At 42.9% G+C, this 23,705-nt stretch overlaps 1 protein-coding gene across 1 annotated transcript; it reads right to left on the bottom strand.

The window, feature by feature from the left end:
- Positions 1-505: 505 nt before the first annotated feature.
- Positions 506-23,482, bottom strand: LOC140463376 (uncharacterized). Its single transcript, XM_072557241.1, has 9 exons — positions 23,332-23,482; positions 21,396-21,486; positions 20,936-20,984; positions 17,456-18,563; positions 15,971-16,123; positions 8,024-8,165; positions 6,061-6,194; positions 5,870-5,974; positions 506-5,093 (listed from the first exon to the last, which is right to left on the bottom strand). The coding sequence occupies exons 2-9, from the start codon at positions 21,466-21,468 to the stop codon at positions 4,953-4,955; spliced, it is 1,905 nt and encodes a 634-aa protein (XP_072413342.1). The 5' UTR covers positions 21,469-21,486; positions 23,332-23,482; the 3' UTR covers positions 506-4,952.
- Between the last annotated feature and the right edge of the window lie 223 nt (positions 23,483-23,705).

Below are 23,705 nucleotides of genomic sequence, written 5' to 3'. Positions count from 1 at the left end.
TCAAGAGATGAGTTATTTGTGGCAGGATTCTTAATCTCTGATCTGCTCTTGCAGCCAGTTTTTATACAGCTAGTCCAATTCAGTTTATCGTCAATGGTGGTCTCCCCCTACTGCATGTTGATAGTGGGAGATTCAACAATAGTAATGCCATGGAAGGCCAAGCAGAGATGGTTAGGTTCTTGCCTGTGCCTTTCACAACCTCAGAAAGTCACTGTTGTAATACAGAAAAAAAGGCAGTCATTTTGCACACAGAAAGATCCCAGAGACAAATTAAGATAATTAGCGAGCTGTAACCTAACTTCAATGTATTAGATTCAATACATCCAACTGAGAGTTACAGCTTTTTTTAAGTAAAGACATGGTATTGATCTCTGTTATATGAAGAACTTTATAACACACCCAGGGTAGCCTTTCGCCAGTTTAAAAGCTTCATCCTCTTGATTTTCAGCTGAAGTTAACTGCTTAACTTTTCATTGTTTACTAATTCACATACACGTACAAATAGTTAATTTCCACACCATTTTTATTGGTGAAATTGACATGATTTCAAGGCATTATTGCAATCATTTTTAAGACTGCTTCAGGTGAATGTCTATTTCCTTATCAAATATCACATTTTCCTTTCTTAATGCTTTCTATGTTCACTTAATAGTGGTTTAATGTCTGAGATGACAGCTCCAATAGTGCAGCACTCCCACAGTGGTGACTGTCTGACCATACGACACCCTCTGACCTAATGCACTGGGAATATTGGCATTGAAAACAGAACCCAGTTCAAAGGATTTGAACTCAGAGTCAAGACTGTTACTCAACAAATCAGCTGACACAGCGCAAATTGGTAATGAAGGAGTTAATTACAGGCCTGCATGATCAGGCTGGGACAACAAGGTGAATCTATATACAACCTTAAACAAAGAAAACCATCCAAGATGCTTCAAAAAGGTTTGTTAAGATTCGTGCACTTTGTGTCTTTCACTATGTCTCGCACCTGCACACACACACCATGGGTGCTGGGGAAAAAATAAGCACTACCGCACTTAGGCGGTAGTGTGGGGGTTTAAAAAAAAAGAAAAAAGAAAAAAACAACCAAGAAATGACTGCCTTCCCCTCGAAAAAAAAAGGTTTGTTCCCAAAAAAGTGGACACCAGGTCAGACTCAGAGTGGTAATCAAAGCTCAGTCAAAGAGATCAGTTTTAAAGAACATCTTAAAGAAGTTAAAGCAGAAGTGGAAGTTTAGAGATGGCAGTGCACAGAATATGGCAGAGGTAGCTAAAAGCACAGTTGCCTACAGTGAAGCAAATGAAGAGAAGATGCATAAAGACTCAGGATCACAGGAAAGAAGACACTGAGACATCTGACATGGGAGAAACTGGAGCTGATCTGAGAGATTTAATTCAGATGTTCAAAATCAGGAACGGTTTTTGATAGGTTAACTGAGGAGAAACTGCTTCCGGTGGCAGGTGGGTTGGTGATCAGATTGACAGTGTTTGGCTAAAGGATAAAAGTGAAGATAGGAAATATTCTTTGATCTGGAACACACTGCCTGAAAGATCAGTGTAAGCAGCTTCTGTAATAACATTCAGAAAGGAACTAGAGAAATATTTGAAGGAGGAAACCAAGCATAATGCAAAAAGAGCAGAGCGGGGAAAAGGGAGAAATGGGATAGCACAATCATGATGGATTGAATGGTCTCCTTCAGTGCAGTAAGATTCAGTAATATACTATGGTTTACAGCATATATATATATATATATATATATATAGCACCTGTAACATAATAAAAAGTTCCCATTGTGTTTCCAGGAGCATTATGAAACAAATTATGACACTGAGCCACAAAGAAATATTAAGTCAGTGATCAAAAGCTGAGTGAAAAAGGTGGGTTTTAAGAAGCATCTTAAAAGAGAGAAAGGCAAAGAGATGGAGGGAGGGAATTCAAGAACTTGAACCCCAGTGAACTGAAGGCACAGCCATGCATGTTGGAGTGAATACAAGTGGGGATGCTCATGGTGGCCAGAATTGGAGAAGCACACAGGGTTCTGTGACTGGAAGAGATTCCAGAAATAGGGAAGGATGTGGCCATGGAGTGATGTAAAAATTAGAACAAGAACGTTAAAATCCAGACGTTGTTGACTGGGAACCAATGTAGGCAGGTTGGCACAGGCAGACAGTTCAGTAGGTGCATTTAAGGCCAAAGGACTTAGGATGGCCACAAGTTTACAAAGGATAGAATGTGAAAACCAGCAAAGATGCATTAGAATGCTTGGGCCTGGAGGTAAAAAGGACATGGTTGAGGGTTTCAGACACAGATGAAGTGAGATGGAGGTGAAACTGGACAATATTATGGAGGTGAAAATAGGCAGTGTGTGATGGCCCAACTACAAATTTCAGAGTTCATGTCGGGTCAAATGTTTCTGCTGATTCTTTCACAGGATGTGGGTGTTGCCGGCAAGATCGGTACTTATCGGCCATCCTTAGAAAGCCTTGAGAAAATGGTGGAAGCTGCCTTCTTGAACCACAGCAATCCATGGAGGGATAACTACAATGCTGTTCAGGGAAGAGCTCTCAAATTTTGATCCAGTGACACTGAAGTAACTGTGACACATTTCCAAGTCAGGATGGTGTGTAACTTGGGTGAGAACTTGGCAGTGTAGTGTTTCCATGTGTCTGCCGGTCTTGTCTTTCTAGGTGATACACTGATTGAAAACAATTGTCAAAGAAGCCTTCATGACTTACTGCAGCGCATCTTATTGATGGTATATTCTGTTTCCACTGTGCATTAGTGTTGGAGGGTGTGAATGTTTGTGCACGTGATGCCAATCAATTGGGCTGATTTGATGTCAAATTTATGAGTGTTGTTGAAACTGCATTCACCCAGGCAAGTAGAGAGTATTCCATCACTGTCCTGACTTGTGATTTATAAACAATGGACAGGCTTTGGGAAATCAGGAATTAATTTAACCCCTACAAAATCCCTAGCCTCTGACTTGTATGTATACATATTTATATGGCTAGTTCAGTCAATGGTAACTCCCAGGCTATTGACTCTCTCTTGTTGAAGATGGTCATTGCCTGGCATTTGTGTGGCACAATTGTTGCTTGCTGTTTATTAGTTAGTGCCTGAATATTGTCCAGGTCTTGCATATGAACATGAATGTTTTCAGCATCTGATGATTCGCAACATGTGACTGCAATGTTGTGAACAAAATGGCTTAATCTCAGACTCTTGCTCTGGAAAGGGGTGGAAGCAGTAGTTCGGGAGTGGAGTTTGGAATTGGAATCAAAGTCTTCATGCTGCTTATTTTAAGGAAGTTTCCATTCATCTTGTAGCATAGGCATTGGGAAGGACAACAAATGCTGGCCCAGCCAGCAATGCCCACAGCCCTTGAAAAACAATTTGTAAAGCAGTCTGATAATCTATCAACAATAGAGGAATCAAAAGCAGTAATTCTGAGGTGTTGTCAACATACATTAGAAAAGTAGTGCTGATCATTTGGATAAAAATGTCTCAGAGAGACAGCGTGTAAATCAGAACTAGAAGAGAATAAATCAAAGGTAGAAGCATCAGAAAGAGAAACCATTGTAAGTGATTCACTGCTAGGATTAGATAAGGATAGAACCAGGTGAGAGAGCATTCCCTTCCAGGCTGATGATAATGGAGAAGTGTTGGAGGAGGAGGATGGTGTAGTTGCTGTGTCAGGACGACAAATCACAGTCACTCAGAATGTCATTGGAGAAGCATTTCAGTACTGAGGCAGGGGCAGGAACCGGAACCTGACAGGAGGGATTCAAAGACTGAATTCCAGGAAATATGAGGACGGATCTGGGACCAGCAACATGTTTAAGGACCTTGGTGAGGAATGGGACGTTGGAGGTGGGACACTAGTTTGCAAACTGCAAGGGTCAAGAGTTGGATTTGTGAGCAGGAAGTGAGTTTGGCAGGTTAAGGGAGAGGGACAACAATCTGAAGACAGAAGTGTTTACAATGTTGGCAAACAGGGGCGCTATAAGGGGAAGTCAGGTGACAAGGATCGAGGGAACATGAGGCAGGTGTAACGGACAGGTTGAGCTCAGAGAAGGAGAGAAGAGGGAACCTAGAGAAGAATGTGAATTTGGGGTTGGGGGGGGGCGGTGGATGAGTTGGAGGGAGTTTGGCGGTGGATGAGTTGGAGGGAGTTTAGTCAGGAGGGTTGAGTGTGAGGAAAGGACATGGCTGAGACAGGTGATTGGGCTGTCTCGATTTTAGTCATAAAGAATCTCCATGAGCTCTTCACATTTGTTATTGGAGGGGAGGCTGATGGGGTCAGAGTGAGGTCGAAGTGGGGTCAGATGTAAGGGGTTTAACAAGGCAGTTTACAAGCCAGGCTTATTTTTGCACATTCCTAGGGTGAACCTAGAACAATGGACAGTTTGTGCAGATACGTGCAAAGTTGGATAATGTTTTGAAAGGCCATACTATTTTCTGACAATGGATGGTTAAACCAGTTTTCTGTTATTTTCTTTCAAATCTGTATCACTTGGACTTATGGGGTCATGGGTCCAGGGTGAGAGTGAGTAATGGATATCAAAATTCGAGATCAGAGTTCAGAATCTACAGAAATGTCTAGCGAATGGAGAGCCAAAGACTAGATACTTTGAGTATTTTATGTCACAAACGCAGTAGAGAGAGCAAGGTAGGAAGATAAAGCGAATCTTTGGTGGACACCGAGCTGTACCAAGTGTTTTCACAGCAACATCCAAATGAGAGAAATGAAAGGGACTAAGATTGGATAATTGGGATCCCAGAAATAAATGCACACATTCTGTGGGGAACTAGAGATTCTCTTGGTACAATTCCAAACACTCAAATGAGGTGATTTGATCTGGAAATCTAATAGCAAAGTCAATGTACAGAATGGAAGAGGGCTGGTGCTCTGCTCGCTCACAGCCACTGAAGAGTGTTTCCATTTATGTTCAGTCTCCAAATCCTTGGACATCGAGAGGACCCTGGAGCACCCCTGGGCAGATTGACAACAGCTGATGTCTCTCAGAAAGCGCGCACTGTTCCTCTCCACTCTGCCAAATTATATCCAGGAATGAATCAAATGAGAGATCCTTGCAAGAAGAGGGAGAGAAAAAAACATATTGCTCCAATACAAAGTTTTGAGGTACTGATATTTTAGTAGGTGCACTCTGCTCCCCACCCCTCGAAAGACAGAAACGGGTCTAGTGGCACTAAAAAGGGTCCCCAGGTGGTTGCACCTTTCCTCAGAAGACTCACACAGTCTCACACAGAGGCCTTCCCCTATATCACATGACCTTAGGAACGTTCATTAGGAAATGTAACAGCCATAGTACAGTGGGTAGAGGTTCATGGGTTCAAGTCACACTCCAGAGATGTGTCCAAAATTATGGCCTGTGCAGTAGTGAGGGAGCTTCATACTTCCAGGAGAGGTGTCATCTCTTGGGAAGAGATGTTAAACTGAGGTTGCACCATCTCTTTCAAGTCATGCTCAGTGTCCTGGAGCTACTATACATCCCTCAATCAACATGACTGAAATCAAATGATCTGCTTGGTGACCATACCTTTTTTTCGTGATTCTGACATCTTGTGCCTCACATTTCAAAAACAGTGGTTATGGTTTAAAAATACTTCATTGGATGTATTTGCACTTTGGGATATCCTGAGGTCCTGAATGGTGCTATAGAAATGCAAGCTCTATCTTTCCTGGTTTTTCCCTCAGTCCTTTGCACTAATTGGCTTCATTATAGATGTTACTAAATATTAATCAACTTCAGCCTATTGCATGATTCCAGAAGATTTATCATATTCCCCCCCACTCTCATTCCTTACTTAACACACAAAGAAGATCAGTATGTAGTTTAAGTACCTGACACCCAATCTCAAACAGCAGGGTGTAGGCAGCCTTCAGGCTCTTGTTAAAGGTATATAGGTCTTCCAGTCCAGTTAAACTTGTAGGGTCAAAGTAAATATTCTGAAAGGCAAATGAAAACACACACAGAGTTAATATGTATTATTCAGAGCTGTCTGCTCGTTCCCTATGTGCATCCTAATACCTACCTCTCTGCTGTAGGCAACATTGGAATCAAAATCCCCAGGATGAAGACCACAATGCCAGCAAAAGGTCAGGAACCTTACACATCGTTTGAAGATCTTTCTGTGGTCAAGAGCAATTTCTCTTGGTCTTCCAAATCCTGGAATGTAATTAATAATTTCATTTCATTCATTTATTGCTTGTTACAGCCCTCTTACGAAAATGTAATGTGTGACCCCAGATAATGATTTAATCCAAGTCCCCAATATACCTGCCTGATGAAATCAAGTTAACAGAAAAGACAAAGTTCCTGTACTGATCAAGAACCACTACATATTACAAGTAAAAATATTTGAATCATAGATAAACAAAAATATGAACTATCAACTCTACTTGTTGAAACCGTAATATTCTTTTTGAACACAGACACTGACCAACAATGGGTAACGTAAAAAATACTGGGGAAGCACAGCACCAGTCCACAGGATTCAATGAGATGTTCCTTTTGCTTCCCAAGATCTTCTGTTCTTTGATGTCCTTCTTCAGATTCCTTAACATTTTCCAAAGAGGCACAGAGTAAACAAATTATAAAGTTTCTTAGTTACTGGTTAAAGGCAACTGCTTATAACAACCTCATGGAGACAATAACTGGCTTTCTTCAGGCTTCAGTTTATTTTTGTTGCAGAGAGATAGAGACACAGAGCATGCTCGTTCAGCAGTTCATAGGCTTCTCTCCCTCCATCGTAAACATCTAAGCAATTCACCTGGCCAATAGCCAATCTGAGAGTTCTTGTCGGATTGATGTTTTCCAGAATCCACAACTGGTCATATTTACACAATCCAGTCAACAATCTGTTTCTAGATGAATCTCATTATGCGCAGACATCCTGGTGCCATGGTGTCTTTTCTCTCCTCTTCCACTGCTGTCAAAGCAACAGTGTAAACACAACTCACAATGAGTTCCAGCAATTTCTTTTTAAACATGCAGCAATTCCCAACATAGTCCCTGGGTTTTTTTTTAAATAGTCCTTTTCTCATTTATAATCACAATCAAAAATGAAGAAAAATAAGATCTAGTCTTTGCATCCTGCACTGCAATAAGCTAGAATCTGTGATAGCTGAAGTTATGCACTGTGTACTATGTCAAACTACCCTGTAACCCCAAATTATTTCCAATAAAAACTGAAAAGAAAATCATGGAGAAACTCAGCAGGTTTGGCAGTATCTTTGGAGAGAGAAACACAGGTAATGTTTCAAGTCTGATAAAACCACATGTGGACTTAAAACATTAACTCTATTTTCTTTCCAGGCCTGCTGAGTATCTCCAATAATTTCTGTCTTGGTTTGCTTAAGAATAAAACAGTTCTTTGCTTTCTTCTGCAACATTTTCTTTCTTCACTTCAGGTTTCCAGCACAGCAAACATTTTATTAACCAATAGCTGTGGGACCAGGAATATGCTGGTTGATCAAGAGGTACGCATAATCAATGTAAAACACACAGAGTAACAGAACGCATACCTATCACTGTATTATTTTATTTACAACATAAGTCACTGAAATAATAATGCAACTTTGCCTTAATTGAAACTTACTGGTAAGCAGCATTCTCACTCGCAAACTCAACTTACTAGTTGGACATCACGGAGACTGCGGTAATGTAGTAAATTTCCTGTTATATCAGCTATATAATTTTTGGTGGCATTTTGAGTGTCGGTTCATAAGGTGCTGATTAAAACAAAGTTTGCTGTCTCTGCAATTATTTTACTTTTGTTTCTGGATTGCTTTGTTACCCAAACTATTCCTATTTGATCCACTCGGACCTTTTGTGTACCCACATTTCCAAGTTTTCATTCTAAACAGGGAAGCCAATTTTGCATCTGCCCCAAGGTTGGAAAAAGGAATAGACAGAAATTGGGGGAAATCAAGCAAAGGTGAAAGTCTTTAAACTGGGGACTGTACTTGTTTAAAAAGAATAATTTAGCATCTTACCAATCACAGGTCTATCCTGTGTTAAATAAAGTATTGATCCGATGCGGTCACACATCACAGCATAAGGCATAAGCATGGTCGCATCCGGCTGCAGTCTCAAGAAGTTCTGGAGTCTCTTCTGCCAGTCTGAGAGAACTGACACCTGGGAACAGAAAGGTCCAGATTAAGATATGTTCAGATATGTTCAAATCAACATTAATCAGAGGCAGATCCTGAACAATTGTGCAAGTTAACTCTTATCAATCAAATATATACAAACATGCATTTTTTGGATTGTGTCTTGGTGACTTCTTCTTTTGCAAAATAAACTCATGTTCTGTTGTTAAATACTTCTGCAACCTCGTATGAATATGTACCAGTGACTAACCACCTTGTTAAGAAATTGCAGAGAATTAAATATCCAATCTATTCAGTCATTCTGGGTTTCTTTCCAGGATCTGACTTGTCCAGTATTACCATCAGTGGGGATCATAATAAATTCTAAGCAATAAAAGAACTCACTTGCTCAAAAGGACCCAGACCATATTCAAGAAAAAAAGAGTCCAAATCTACACCCTCTAGAATCCCCAGGATTATACAGTGGCAGACCTATCCCATCCATACTGAACCCCAGACCAACTCGGTGTATGATCTGTCCACACTAGTACTAAACCTCAATGTTATACAATGACAGACCTCTCCCACTACAATACCCCAGAGTTATACAGTTGACAGATTTGTCCCCACCAGTACCACGCCCCAGTGTTACTGAGTGACAGACCTGTCCCTACCAATACTGTATCCTAGTGTTAGACAGTGGCAGACCAGTCTCCACCAGTATTGTACCCCAGTGTTACAGTGACAGACCTGTCCCAATCAGTTCTGCTGCCCAGTATTATACACTGACAGACCTGTCCCTACCAGTAGTGTATCACAGGGTTAGACAGTGACAGACCTGTCCTCACTAGTATTGTACCCTTTGTGGCATGACAGGCTTGTCCCCACTTGTCCTGTAACCCAGTGTTACAGTTATAGACCTCTTCCCACTTGTGTGCCTGAGTCTTAAAGTGTCAGACCTGTTCCCACCAGCATTGTACCCCAGTGTTAGTGACATATCCCCGTCCACACTAGCACAGTATCCCAGTTTTACACAATTACAGTCGTCTCACCAGTCCTGTGACCCACCGTTATGCCTGATCTGATAATTAAAAATCAACAACAATTGCTGCAATTAGTAGCTTCTCATTTTCTTTACACCAATGAGCTAGCATTGCACCTCTCTGAAATCCTGGTTGCATTAGAGATTATTATTTCTTTAATCCTCTAAACGCTCTGTAATTACAATGAGCTCCCAAACAGCCGAACTGCTGTTGGAATAGAATGATCAATATCTGCTACTTTTCCAGTCTCTGCCTTGCTACAGCTTCAGTCCCCAAATGAATACAAGAAGGATGAGCCCAATATCCTGAGCAGAGTGTGACAGCCAGTTTACATGCTAATGATCACCATTAATACTAGTGAGAAAATATAAGTCTCTAACTACAGGCAGAGACTTGCTGAACTGTGCTGGGTGTGTGTCAGAGATCCCACTTCACCGGGTGTTGTATGGATGAAAGGCAGGGTTCTAATTTATCCTGGTTAAGGAATTACTGGAGGCTGCAGCTAAATCGAGATGAATGACTTCAATGTTGAGTAAGGTAAGCTTTATTAGCAATGAATGATTTTTAAACAGGGAGGAGTTTTTTTTTTATTTTTCTGTCACTGTTTCTCTCTTCCATTCAGAAGTGCCTGACTCTTGTTGGGAGCTCTCCATTGAACCCCACCCAACTCCTGCATCACCCACAGTCTCACTCAACCATCAGGAATTCATCCTAACTGATCAGTACATCAGAGTGGACAGTGAGTATCAGCAAACTATTAGACAAAACATCATAAAGTAACTTGCTGCAGAGAAGAAGGCTATTTGGCCCACTGATTCCATGCTAGGTCTCCATGGAGCAATCCAGGTCGATATGCCTACCTGTGGACCCTACAGCATTGCAGGATCATTTCCATGAAGTATCTGTACAATTTCTATTTGAAAGCATTGATTGTTTCCACTTGCACCACCCTTGTGGGAAAGAAGATCCTGGTCATTACCACTCCATTATCATGGTAGATAGAAAGTCTTTTTGGCTTGACAGCAGCATCCAAGAATTGGAACTTACCACATAAACGAGGAATATGGCATTGGAACTTTTTTGCTGATGTGATGCCAGATTCATACGCTGTCCATCCTAATGACTGTGAATCTTACCAAATGGCATGTCCCTTAGGCTGTTTACAATAGGCAGACTACTGATCATATTTAATCAGTCTGTGCATGAAAGACTCAGAAATAATGTCCAACATTACGTAGGATCCTGCAATTTCACAGCACTTGCTGAATAATCTAGTATGCTATGAATTACACTAACATTTCAGAATATGAGAACAGTTTGCAATGAGGCTCAATTGCTTGCTACGTGTATCTATAAACTCATTTGGAGGACCTGTCCTCTGCAAGAAAAATGGATGTTTCCAGGCACAGCAAGATTTTTTTGAATCAAATAAAAAAGTGTAGGCAACAATTCTTTCTTGGTCCTTAGTCGACTGACCAACTAGTCAGCACCCTTTTGTCATGCAGTGTAAACTGTCACTCTCTTTGAGTTAGTAACACAGAAATTTTACGTTAGTTTGTTATGATTTAGGTTGACGGATGCACTGAATCTTTTTTAGCCCCACTCAACACCGATATTATAATTTTAAAAATTTAACCAGGGTGTTGAAATGTCTGATTATATAGATCTTAGATTGGTTTTGTATTCAGAGCAGGTAAAAACAATGACTGCAGATGGTGGAAACCAGATTCTGGATTAGTGGTGCTGGAAGAACACAGCAGTTCAGGCAGCATCCGGGGAGCATAAAATCGACGTTTCGGGCAAAAGCCTTTCATCAGGAATAAAGGCAGAGAGCCTGAAGTGTGGAGAGATAAGCTCGAGGAGGGTGGGGGTGGAGAGAAAGTAGCATAGAGTACAATAGGTGAGTGGGGGAGGGGATGAAGGTGATAGGTCAAGGAGGAGATGGTGGAGTGGATTGGTGGAAAAGGAGATAGGCAGGTGGGACAAGTCATGGGGACAGTGCTGAGCTGGAAGTTTGGAACTAGGGTGAGGTGGGGGAAGGGGAAATGAGGAAACTGTTGAAGTCCACATTGATGCCCTGGGGTTGAAGTGTTCTGAGGCGGAAGATGAGGCGTTCTTCCTCCAGGCATCTGGTGGTGAGGGAGCGGCGGTGAAGGAGGCCCAGGACCTCCATGTCCTCGGCAGAGTGGGAGGGGGGAGTTGAAATGTTGGGCCACAGGGCAGTGTGGTTGATTGGTGCGGGTGTCCCAGAGATATTCCCTAAAGCGCTCTGCTAGGAGGCATCCAGTGTTCCCAATGTAGAGGAGACCGCATCGGGAGCAACGAATACAATAAATGATATTAGTGGATGTGCAAGTAAAACTTTGATGGATGTGGAAGGCTCCTTTAGGGCCTTGAATGGAGGTGAGGGAGGAGGTGTGGGCACAGGTTTTGCAGTTCCTGCGGTGGCAGGGGAAAGTGCCAGGATGGGAGGCTGGGTTGTAGGGGGGTGTGGACCTGACCGGGTAGTCCCAGAGGGAATGGTCTTTGCGGAAGGCGGAAAGGGGTGGGGAGGGAAATATATCCCTGGTGGTGGGGTCTTTTTGGAGATGGCGGAAATGTCGGTGGATGATTTGGTTTATGCAAAGGTTGGTAAGGTGGAAGGTGAGCACCAGGGGCGTTCTGTCCTTGTTACGGTTGGAGGGGTGGGGTCTGAGGGCGGAGGTGCAGAATGTAGACGAGATGTGTTGGAGGGCATCTTTAACCACGTGGGAAGGGAATTTGCGGTCTCTAAAGAAGGAGGCCATCTGGTGTGTTCTGTGGTGGAACTGGTCCTCCTGGGAGCAGATACGGCAGAGGCGGAGGAATTGGGAATACGGGATGTCATTTTTGCAAGAGGTAGGGTGGGAAGAGGTGTAATCCAGGTAGCTGTGGGAGTCGGTGGGTTTGTAAAAAATGTCAGTTTCAAGTCAGTCGTCATTAATGGAGATGGAGAGGTCCAGGAAGGGGAGGGAGGTGTCAGAGATGGTCCAGGTAAATTTAAGGTCAGGGTGGAATGTGTTGGTGAAGTTGATAAATTGCTCAACCTCCTCGCGGGAGCACGAGGTGGCGCCAATGCAGTCATCAATGTAGCGGAGGAAGAGGTGGGGAGTGGTGCCGGTGTGATTACGGAAGATCAACTGTTCTACGTAGCCAACAAAGAGACAGGCATAGCTGGGGCCCATACGTGTGCCCATGGCTACCCCTTTGGTCTGGAGGAAGTGGGAGGATTCGAAGGAGAAATTCTTAAGAGTGAGGACCAGTTCAGCCAAATGAATGAGAGTGTCGGTGGAAGGGTACTGTTGGGGACGTCGGGAGAGGAAAAAACGGAGGGCTTGGAGGCCCTGGTCATGGCGGATGGAGGTGTAGAGGGATTGGATATCCATGGTGAAGATGAGGCGTTGGGGGCCGGGGAAACGGACGTCTTGGAGGAGGTGGAGGGCATGGGTGGTGTCTCAAACGTATATGGGGAGTTCCTGGACTAGGGGGGGGATAGGACAGTGTCGAGGTAGGTAGAGATGAGTTCAGAGGGGCAGGAGCATGCTGAGACAATGGGTCGGCCAGGGTGGTCAGGCTTGTGGATCTTGGGAAGGAAGTAGAACGGGCAGTGCGGGGTTCCCGGACTATGAGGCTGGAAGCTGTGGGTGGGAGATCTCCTGAGGTGATGAGGTTCTGTATGGTCTGGGAGATGATGGTTTGGTGATGGGGGTGGGGTCATGGTCGAGAGTGTGGTAGGAAGAGGTGTCCTTCAGTTGGCATTTGGCTTCAGCGGTGTAGAGGTCAGTGCGCAAGACTACCACTGCATCCCCTTTATCCGCTGGCTTGATGGTGAGGTTGGGATTGGAGCAGAGGGATTGGAGGGCTGCGCGTTGTGAGGGTGAGAGGTTGGAGTGGGGGAGGGGGGTCGACAGGTTGAGGCGGTTAATGTCCCGGTGGCAGTTGGAAATGAAGAGGCAGAGGGCAGGTAATAGGCCAGCGCAGGTGTCCAGGTGGATGCAGTCTGTTGGAGGTGGGCGAAGGAGTCCTTGGAAGGTGGGCGGGAGTCCTGATTGTGAAAGTAAGCTCGGAGGCAGAGGCGACGGAAGAAGTGTTCGACGTCACGGTGTGTATTAATTCAGAGAAACTAAGCTGGGTTTCTTCCCTCAACAAAGAAAACTAGCTTATTAAAATGACATTTACTCAAACAAACATGCAAAAGTACATAGATATATGTGATTTATATTCAAACATCCCAAACTTAAGATGTGGCAAATATGGGTAACAGACGAGCTATGATCGAACACTGGACACATTAAACAGCAAATACAATCTAGACAGATCTCATAGATTTCTCAGCAACTCTCTCCCTGCATGCCACTTCTTTTCTAATGTTAATGAAGCTGTGGGTCATCAATTCTCATCAAAATTTCATGAGCAATTCAATTGCTCACTTTGACTATCACTTTGAAACTGCTCCTTCATAAATTACCTCGATCCTGCTAATATCCTAAATTTCACATTCCTTTCCTGGGTCTACTCTCTCCTGGATTCTGGAAACTGCATTCCAATGCTTACTCACAGACAGAACTCCAGCTTTTCACAAGCAGAGAGTTTCACCATCATTCCTCCTGGAATTATTTCCAGAAGCTCTAAACTGCCTCAGTTGCATGAAGCAACCAATTGGTTGAACCAAATGAAGAAAGCCCCAACTGCTTGTTGGTTTCATTCACCCTGGCTAACAGCGATACTGAACTACTGGTGGCACATGGCTTCCTTCAAGCTCCTACAGTTCCCAGAATTTGGGCCCTAACTTCGACACTTAGCTGTAACTACTGAACATCTTAGAACATCTTGCCGGAGTTCCTTCTGTACAAACTTTCCAGCTGCTCTTGATTCCTCACTGGGTCCCAACTATACTATTAATTATGCATCTACTAACTCCTGGAACATCTTCCTGAGTTCCAACAACCGCATAGCACCAGCATCCCTAAGTCATCTCTTCAGTAGCAATTCTTTTCAGCATGGATCCAGCATCCGTCTCTATCTTAAAAGTCCAACTGTTCTTCAGTGACTGAGTAGCCTAGTGAAAATTTTGCAACAAGCTCCACCCCTACTGATAGGCAGAATTGAAGACAGAAACCAAAAGTGAAACTCTAGTATGGGGAACCCTTGGAACTGTCTGTTTCTTGATTGCTACAATGTTCACCAATAGCTGGTACCTAAAGGACATAATGCATACAAGCTCCTTGCTCCTCTCCATTATTAACCTAACCTACAGTACGATGATTGCTTTGACACAAATGTTTCCCCAAATGTTCCACTTGGCACACTTTGTTTCCTCCAGCGATGTCAGATTTCTGAAGAAGTGACATCGGATTTAAAACGTTAACTGTTTTTTTTCTCTCAACAGAAGCTGCTAGATCTTCGAATTTCTCCAGTACTTTCTGTTTTATTCCAGCATGCTTAGACTGCTCAGGAACACATAGATCAAGGTCGCTCCCCTGAAAACATTTCAGAAATTCTTCTCCCTCTTTATCCTTTAATCTAACATTATTCCAATTGATACTTGGGTAATTAAAACCCCAAGTATCAGCACTCAACACTTAAACATCTCTGTGATTTATAGAATTCCCCAAATAGCATGATCTTGTCTAATTTCCTTTTCAACTGAAACCAAATGGACTCTGTTCTTGATGAAGGACTTCTCTTCCAATACTAAAATGTATTGCCAAATAAATTCTGTCATAAACTCTCCATTCTCCTCTCTCTATTTCAAAACTTTGTACATTAAATGCAAAGGCGTCAACTTTGTAAGCCATATTTCCATTGCTACTATTTATGTTGATACTAAACGATTTGTGTTTGTAGCTCATCAACCTTATTCACCAAACTTGTGTACTTATGTACACTCATTGTAATCCTCTCTTAGTATTCCTGTCTTTCTTAGTCCATCCCTACCTGATATGCTACTATCTTCTTGAGTACTGTCCAACACTCTCTTTATGCACCTTTTTCATCTTTCCTACTTGCCCATTTGACACCCACCCCAAACCCTCAACATTGATCCAGCCCTCGAGGTATAACTTGCTTTTTGAGTAAATATCTTTTGTTCCAAAACTGGTCCCAATTTCTCAAGAATCTAAAGCCCTCCATCCTGCCTAAAGCTTCAAGTCACACACAATTTTGACTCTGGTTAGCACGTGGCACTGGGGATAATCCAGGGTTCTGGGATTCACGGATAAGGCATATTGCATTCACTCTGATGAATGTAAATACACACATGTACTTATGCACGCACACACACACACACACACACACTAATGGACACACAAGTACACAAACATGTACAGAGTCATATGTACGCTAATACATAAACATACCAATACACACATATGCATGCACATACACATGCTTACACACACACACACACACACACACACACACACACACACACACATTCATTCGTATGCACATTCTTTCACACAGACATACACAGTCATTTGTGTAGACAAATGCATATGCAAACACAAATATGTATACACATAAATAGAGGCGTGCTCACACATTTCTCAGAAGGCTGAACAAACTCCAATCATTCCCACATTTTTTTGGCTGTTCCAGAACTAACCTGGAAGAGTCTACCGTCTTGACTCAGACAGGAATCAAAACTTCCCCCGTGCATAGGATTGAAACTGGGAACTTGTATTCTGTTTAGTTTATTACCATAAACTACCCATTATCTCCTGATCTAACTCACCCATCAAGCAAAGGGAAAGCTTAAATAAATGTATTCAAAAGTAAACCAACAGACCTTTTTCATCATCAGAAGTTGCCGTGTTGTCTTGTCCTTCACTCGGAACCAGTTGCTTCCCAAATGTTGGACGACATGAAAGTCCACACAGGGCCAGTAGTAACTGATGTTTCCGTGTTTGGCTGGTCTCAGTGCCAGCCTGGCTCCATCTCGCTGACAGGAGGAAATACAAAGGTCAGATGTATAGAACAACCACCAGAACCTTTATATCTAACAGAGCCATCTCAGCTATATAGCAGCTTGAAGAAAAGAAAGAGAGAACCTCTACACTGAACTTCACAACCTCAATATGTACCAAAGCATTTCACAATCAGGAAACTACAATTTGAAGTGTAGTCATTAGTCTAAAAATGTGTGGTTACTTGCTATGCAAACAACAGCATGATAATGATCAGATCATCCACTTTTGTGACACTGTTGAGGTTCAAATGTTGGTCAGGACACTGGAATGAGCTGTCCTTGTCTTTCCTATGACTGTACTCCACCTGAAAGGACAGATTAGTCCTCGTTTAACACCTTGTCTGAAAGATTGCACCTCCAATGCTGCAGCACTCCAATAGTACCAACACTGAGATTTACTGGCTCTAGGAGTGTCAGTCTGAACATACCCTGGTGGGAGCTCAAACCTATTGGTTCAGGAACCAGAGAGTGTTATCCAGTGAGTCAACAACGGTTACAGGGAGTGACCACGCTTTACTTCACACCCCTTGGGGTGGCACTTTGCTTCAGCTTATCCACCACTTGTGGAAACACTGGCCCCACCACACACAAAGGTCATCATACTCTCTAAACTTAAATTTGACAGAGGCAACGCACAAGGAACAAGTATAAATGACCAAGTTGTGAAGTAACAGTGATAGACATACTGAAAGTAGAAACAGGAGTACACCATTCAGCCCTTTTGAGACTGCTCGCCATTCATTATCATCATGGCTAACCATTCAACACAATAGACTGTTCCTGCTTTTCCCCCATTTCTTTTGATCTCTTTAAGTTCAAGAGCTATACCCAACTCCTTCTTGAAATCTTACATTGTTTTAGGCTCGGTTGCTTTCTGTAGTAGTGAATTTCACAGGCTCACCACTGTCTGGGTGAAGAAATTTCTCCTCATCTCAGTCCCAAATGGTTTAACCCATATTCTTAAATGGTGACACTGGTTCTGGCTCTGGACTCGCCCGCCATCTGGAACATACTTTGTGCATCTACTCTGTTTCACCATGTGAGAATTTTATACATTTCTGAGATTTCCCACTCCTTCCTCTGAACTTCAGTAAACATATTCCTCATGAATTCAACCTCTCCTCATATGTTAAACCCGCCAATCAGGGATCAGCCTGGTAAAACTTTGCTACACTCGCTCTACCGCAAGCACATCCTTCCTCAGAAAACAGAATCAAAAGTGCATCCAATATTCTAGGTGCGATCTCACAAAGGTTCTGTATAATTGCGGCAAGCATGGTTCTCAACAAGGAATCAGCCACTTACCATGGTAACAATCACCCTGTCCACAAGGTTCTCCCTCTCTTGATTTGACAGGACAAGTCCTGAATCCAACAAGTCAAAATACTGACCATTTTTCAAAAAGCCCTCAATGAATGTTTGTCTTAACTCATCCAGAACTTGAGTGGTGAGTTCCCTGCTAAGGCTGTAGGTGGCTATTGCAATGGAGTTCCTGATGAATGGGTTAGATAAACAGAGAGGCTGATTATTCTTCCTCTTCGTGGTCTCTTCTTGCTGTGACGCCTTGTATTCTCTCAATAAGCTGGGTGTGTCAGGCCAGTCTGAATGGACCACGTCTGCTAACAATTGTGACATCGAGTCATTGCTGTTTTCTTGACAGGCCAAATCCCCAGAAAATGTAGATGGTAAATCCTGGCATTCACAAACTTCCTCTGTCCCTCCAACTGGCTTTTTATTTGGATCGGTGTACAGGTCGACTCCATTGCAGTCACCTGCTTTAAAATATAAATCCTCCTCATTTTCTCCCACCAACCAACCTTCAAACTTGGGAGCTGAGGAGAAAATCCCAGCCCTCTCAGGCTCCTTGGTGAAGCTTTCATTCTGGTTGGACTCCGTCTCAGAGGTGGGCACTTGCACAAGTGCCCTGTCATCACTGTCCATGGTGTTGTCATGTCTGGCCCCATTTAACTGTCCTCCTGAACCTTGTACGTTCCCAGCACTGAGACTGCCTTTTACCAGACCTGGATTGGGACTTGTCCCTAAACTGAAGGGGATTGTGCTGGATGCTAAGCTCTTGACAAAGCCAGTGCCTCGACTAGGTGCGTCTTCATATTGAGTCTTTGAAGAGTTGTGGCCAGTGGGACTGTGAGAGATTTTGTAGTCACTCGATCGGATAGAGTGTATCGGAACAGCTTCTGTGTAAATGCAGGGTCTACATGAGAAAGTATACTTGAAATTGCAGTCTGCCTGTGCCCCAGTCTCACTGATGGGATGGGTGGTCACACAGGGGTGACTCTGCAGCCCACCAGAGGGCACAAGCTGAGCCGTGAGATCTATGTCACTCTCGGTAGCAATCAGAGACTCAGTTTCTGTGGGGAGCTTAGTTTCTCCACTGCTGACAGAAATCACATCCCTGTTGGAAAAGTAGGCAGGTATTAGATTCACTGTATCAGTTATAGGGGTGTAGATTTGCTCACTCAGCTGTATGTTTGATATCCAGACGTTTCATTACCTGGCTAGGTATCATCATCAGTGGCGACCTCCAAGTGAAGCGAAGCCGTTGTCTCCTGCTTTCTATTTATATCTTTCTCCTGGATGGGGTTCCTGGGGTTTGTGGTGATGTCATTTTCTGTTCGTTTTCTGAGGGATTGATAGATGGCATCTAGATCTATGTATCTGTTTATGGCGTTGTTGTTGGAGTGTCAAGCCTCTAGGAGTTCTCTGGCATGTCTTTGCTTAGCCTGTCCCAGTCAAAATGGTGGTTTTTTCATCCGTGTGTAGGGCTACGAGGGAAAGAGGGTCGAGTCTTTTTGTGGCTAGCTGGTGGTTAACTTTCTTCCTGTTTGTCCTACGTAGTGTTTGTGGCAGTCCTTGCATGGAAATTTGTAGATGACATTGGTTTTGTCCATGGGTTGTACTGGGCCTTTTAAGTTTGTTAGTTTTTGTTTGAGAGTGTTGGTGGGTTTGTGTGCTACTAGGATTACAAGGGGTCTTAGTAGTCTGGCTGTCATTTCTGAAACTTCTTTGATGTATGGTATGGTGGTTAGGGTTTCTGGCTGTGTTTGGTCTGCTTGTCGTAGTTTGTTCTTGAGGAATCTGCACACTGTATTATGAGTATCCGTTCTTCTTGAATACGTTGTATAGGTGGTTGTCCTCTGTTTTCCGAAGTTCGTCTGTGCTGCAGTGTGTGGTGGCTCGTTAGAATAGTGTTCTGATACAGCTTTGTTTGTGTGTGTTGGGATGGTTGCTGGTGTAGTTAAGCGTTTGGTCAGTGTTTGTCGGTTTTCTGTATACGCAGGTTTGTAGTTCTCCGTTGTCCTTTCTTTCGACTGTGACGTCCAGGAATACGAGTTTGTTGTTAGTTTCTTCCTCCTTGGTGAACTTTATGCCAGTGAGGCATAAAGTTCCAACGAGCCACTACCACACACTGCAGCACAGAAACTTCGGATAACAGAGGAGAACCACCTACACAACATATTCAAGAAGAACGGATACTCAAAAAATACAGTGTGCAGATTCCTCAAGAACAAACCACGAAAAGCAGACCAAACACAGCCAGAAACCCTAACCACCTTACCATACATCAAAGAAGTTTCAGAAATGACAGCCAGACTACTAAGACTCCTCGGAATCCTAGTAGCACACAAACCCACCAACACTCTCAAAGAAAAACTAACAAATTTAAAAGACCCAGTACAACCCATGGACAAAACCAACGTCATCGACAAAATTCCATGCAAGGACTGCCACAAACACTATGTAGGACAAACAGGAAGAAAGTTAGCTACCAGGATACACGAACACCAGCTAGCCACAAAAAGACACGACTCTCTCTCCCTCGTAGCCCTACACACAGATGAAAAAAACCACCATTTCGACTGGGACAACACATCTATCCTGGGACAGGCTAAGCAAAGACATGCCAGAGAATTCCTAGAGGCTTGGCACTCCAATCACAATGCCATAAACAAACACACAGATCTAGATGCCATCTACCAACCCCTCAGAAAACAAACAGGAAATGACATCACCACAAACCCCAGGAACCCCATCCAGGAGAAAGATATAAATAGAAAGCAGGAGACAACAGCTTCGCTTCACTTGGAGGTCGCCACTGATGTTACCCAGCCAGGTAATGAAACGTCTGGATATCAAACCTACAGCTCAGCGAGCAAATCTACACCCTAAACCTCAACCTGAGCTACAAACCTTGCAAAAATGCATCAGTTATGTTGAAGGTGGAGTTTGATAAGAGGGAACAAAATGTTTCAATTTATATTTTGATGACTACTTATTAATTTGTAAAGATTAAGAGTATGAGAACTGGGGACTGAAATTAAAGGATGTCACCTCCCTTTACACTGTCCCATCAAACACTCCCAGGAAAAGTACAGCATGAGGTTAGACACAGAGTAAAGCTCTGTCTCCACTGTCCACATCAAATATTCCCAGGCAGGTATAGCACAGGATTTGATACACAGCAAAGCTCCCTCTAAAATTGTCCCCATCAAACATTCCCAGGATAGGTATACCAAGGGGTTACATATAAATCAGTCTTCAGTGTCACCCCGTTACTTCTAAAGATGCAAATTCCAAATTCAGATCGCTCCCAGATTCCCAGCAACCATCAGAATCTTCTGTAATGTTGGATTTGTCATTCAAAACGACAGTTAAACAAAGTCAGTTTATTAACTATTTTAAACGTTCAGAATTATATTTTGAGCTTTGAAGCCAAACAAACTGACAGACAAGAATATCTGAAGAAATGCTCAGTTCAGAACTTACTCAAAAAATCCAGACTCATCTGTTTCTTCTGGACTCAGCAAGGATTGCTCTGAAAGGAAAAATAAGCAGAGTTTTACAGCTCCTCTCACAACTGCAATTAAAAAGATAATAAAGAACTTTTATTTCTATCATGCCTTTTACATCTTTACAAAACTTCAAAGCACTTTTCAGCCAATTAATACTTTTGAAGTGTGGTCGCTACTGTAATGCCAGAAAGGAGGCAGCCAATTTGTACATAGCAAGTTCCTATAAGCAGCAATGGGATTATCAGTCTCTGTGATGTTGAAATATTGGTCATGGTACCATGACAAAATACTCATTTCATATTCTGGAGCATTAGCCTTAATTTTACGTTAACTGCACACATATTCAGAAGTGCTGATTCAGATGCAAGAGTGCTGGCACCTTTATAGAGCACCTGCCACTCTCCATCTTGCAAGACCCAGTAACCAAGCTTAACCTGTCTCAAAGAATTGCTCTTCATTCCCTTCAATTTGCAGTGGATCCATTGTATCTGAAATAAGGGAATTCATCCTGACAGTACTTCTGATCTGTTGAGAAAGAGAACAACAGTGAATCTGTAGAATCGTTTCAAATCTGTCACTGTATTAGGCACAATGTTTGACAACAAAACAACAGTTTGAATTCAACAACCCAGATTTCTCAATCTGCCTGCTCTACCCAAGATTTCTTACCCTCTCTCTCTTTAATTTACTTTCTTTCTCTACCACAGGTTTTCTCACTCCCTCTCTCCTGGGTTTTTTTTCCATTTTCTTTCACACTCTCTCAGATTTTATCTTGCATTCTTGCTCTCTCTCCCTCCTCCTCCTCCTCCTCCTCTCCACTACAGGTTTCCTCACTCGTTCACTCTGAGGTTTTTTTCTCTCAGGATTTCTTGCACTTTCTCTCTCCACCCAGGTTGGTTCTCTGTCTCTCGGTATTTTGTTTCTCCGGGCTTTCTCACTCACTCTCTCTGTCTCTCTCTGAGGTTTTCCTCATTCTCTCTCTCCCAACAAGTTTTTCTAACTTTCTCTCTCTCTGGGTTCTCTTCCTCTCTCTCCTTGTTTTCTCTTTCCCTCCCTCTGGGTTCTCTTTTTCTCTCATACTCACTCACTCTTTTTTTCTCACAAACTTTTTTTTCTCTCACAATCACTCTCCCTGTTTTTGTCTCAGTTTGTTTTTTTCTCACACTCACTGTTAGTTCTTTTACACTGATTTTCTCTCACACACTCACTTTCTCTCTGTTTTCTCTCTCACACACTCACTTTCTCTTTTCACTCACACACTCACTTTCTCTCTGTTTTCTCTCACACCCACTTTTTATGTTTTCTCTCTCACACACTTTCTGTTTTCTCTCACACACTCACTTTCTCTCTGTTTACTCTCTCACACACACACACACACTTTCTGTTTTCACTCACACACTCACTTTCTCTCTGTTTTCTCTCTCACACACACTTTCTGTTTTCACTCACACTCACTTTCTCTTTTCACTCGCACACTCACTTTCTCTCTGTTTTCTCTCTCACACACACTTTCTGTTTTCACTCACACTCACTTTCTCTTTTCACTCGCACACTCACTTTCTCTCTGTTTTCTCTCTCACACACACTTTCTGTTTTCACTCACACTCACTTTCTCTTTTCACTCGCACACTCACTTTCTCTCTGTTTTCTCTCACACCCACTTTTTATGTTTTCTCTCTCACACACTCACTTTCTCTCTGTTTTCTCTCTCTCTCACACACACTTTGTTTTCTCTCACACACTCACTTTCTGTTTTCTCTCACACACACACTTTCTGTTTTCTCTCACACACTCACTTTCTGTTTTCTCTCACACACTCACTTTCTGTTTTCTCTCACACACACACTTTCTCTCTGTTTTCTCTCTCACACACACACACACTTTCTGTTTTCTCTCACACACACACTTTCTCTGTTTTCTCTCACACACACACACTTTCTGTTTTCTCTCACACACTCACTTTCTCTGTTTTTCTCGCTCTCTCTCACACACTTTCTGTTTTCACTCACACACTCACTTTCTCTTTTCACTCACACACTCACTTTCTCTGTTTTCTCTCACACCCTCTTATGTTTTCTCTCTCACACACTCACTTTCTCTCTGTTTTCTCTCTCTCACACACTCACTTTCTCTTTTCACTCACACTCACTTTCTGTTTTCTCTCACACACTCACTTTCTCTTTTCACTCACACTCACTTTCTGTTTTCTCTCACACACTCACTTTCTCTCTGTTTACTCTCTCTCACACACTCACTTTCTCTGTTTTCTCTCTCACACACACTTGTTTTTTCTCTCTCACACACACTCACTTTCTCTCTCTGTTTTTTCTCTTTCTCTGTTTTTATTTCTCTCACTCACATTCTCTTTACCTTTTTGTTTCTGTCTCTCCCTCCTCTAGGCCTCAGGCCTCGGCCTCCCGCTCTCTCTGTTCCGGGTTTTTTCTCGACGACAGAGCGCGGGGCGGAGCGACCGAGTCCCGGCTTCCTGCTCCCGGGGGAAACCCCCGAGAATCGCCGCACTCCCCAACATCCCACCCCCGAAAACACATCAATAACCCCAAATATAGCCCCCAAATCCTAAACCCCCTCAATAACCCCCAAAAAGCCACTTACTCTGAACTCCCTCCCAAAAACCCCCTCTTAATAACCCCAAAAACAGCCCCCAAATCTAAAAACCCTCCCCAAGACATTTCAATAACCCCAAAATAGACCCTTACTCCCAACCCCCCTCCCAAAAACACCTT

Source organism: Chiloscyllium punctatum, chromosome 38 (genome assembly GCF_047496795.1).
Source record: "Chiloscyllium punctatum isolate Juve2018m chromosome 38, sChiPun1.3, whole genome shotgun sequence".
NCBI lineage: Eukaryota > Metazoa > Chordata > Chondrichthyes > Orectolobiformes > Hemiscylliidae > Chiloscyllium > Chiloscyllium punctatum.
The sequence above is the reverse complement of the archived record's forward strand: the minus strand, read 5'-3'. Positions and strand labels throughout refer to the sequence as shown.

Excerpts from the sequence above, each read along its gene's own strand:
- LOC140463376 (XM_072557241.1), bottom strand. The coding sequence starts at position 21,468 with ATGAATTCCCTTATTTCAGATACAATGGATCCACTGCAAATTGAAGGG. Across the intron at positions 8,166-15,970 it reads AACTTCTGATGATGAAAAAG|GTGTCAGTTCTCTCAGACTG; the intron begins GTCTGTTGGTTT and ends TTCTGTTCCCAG. Across the intron at positions 5,975-6,060 it reads ATGTTGCCTACAGCAGAGAG|AATATTTACTTTGACCCTAC; the intron begins GTAGGTATTAGG and ends TTTGCCTTTCAG.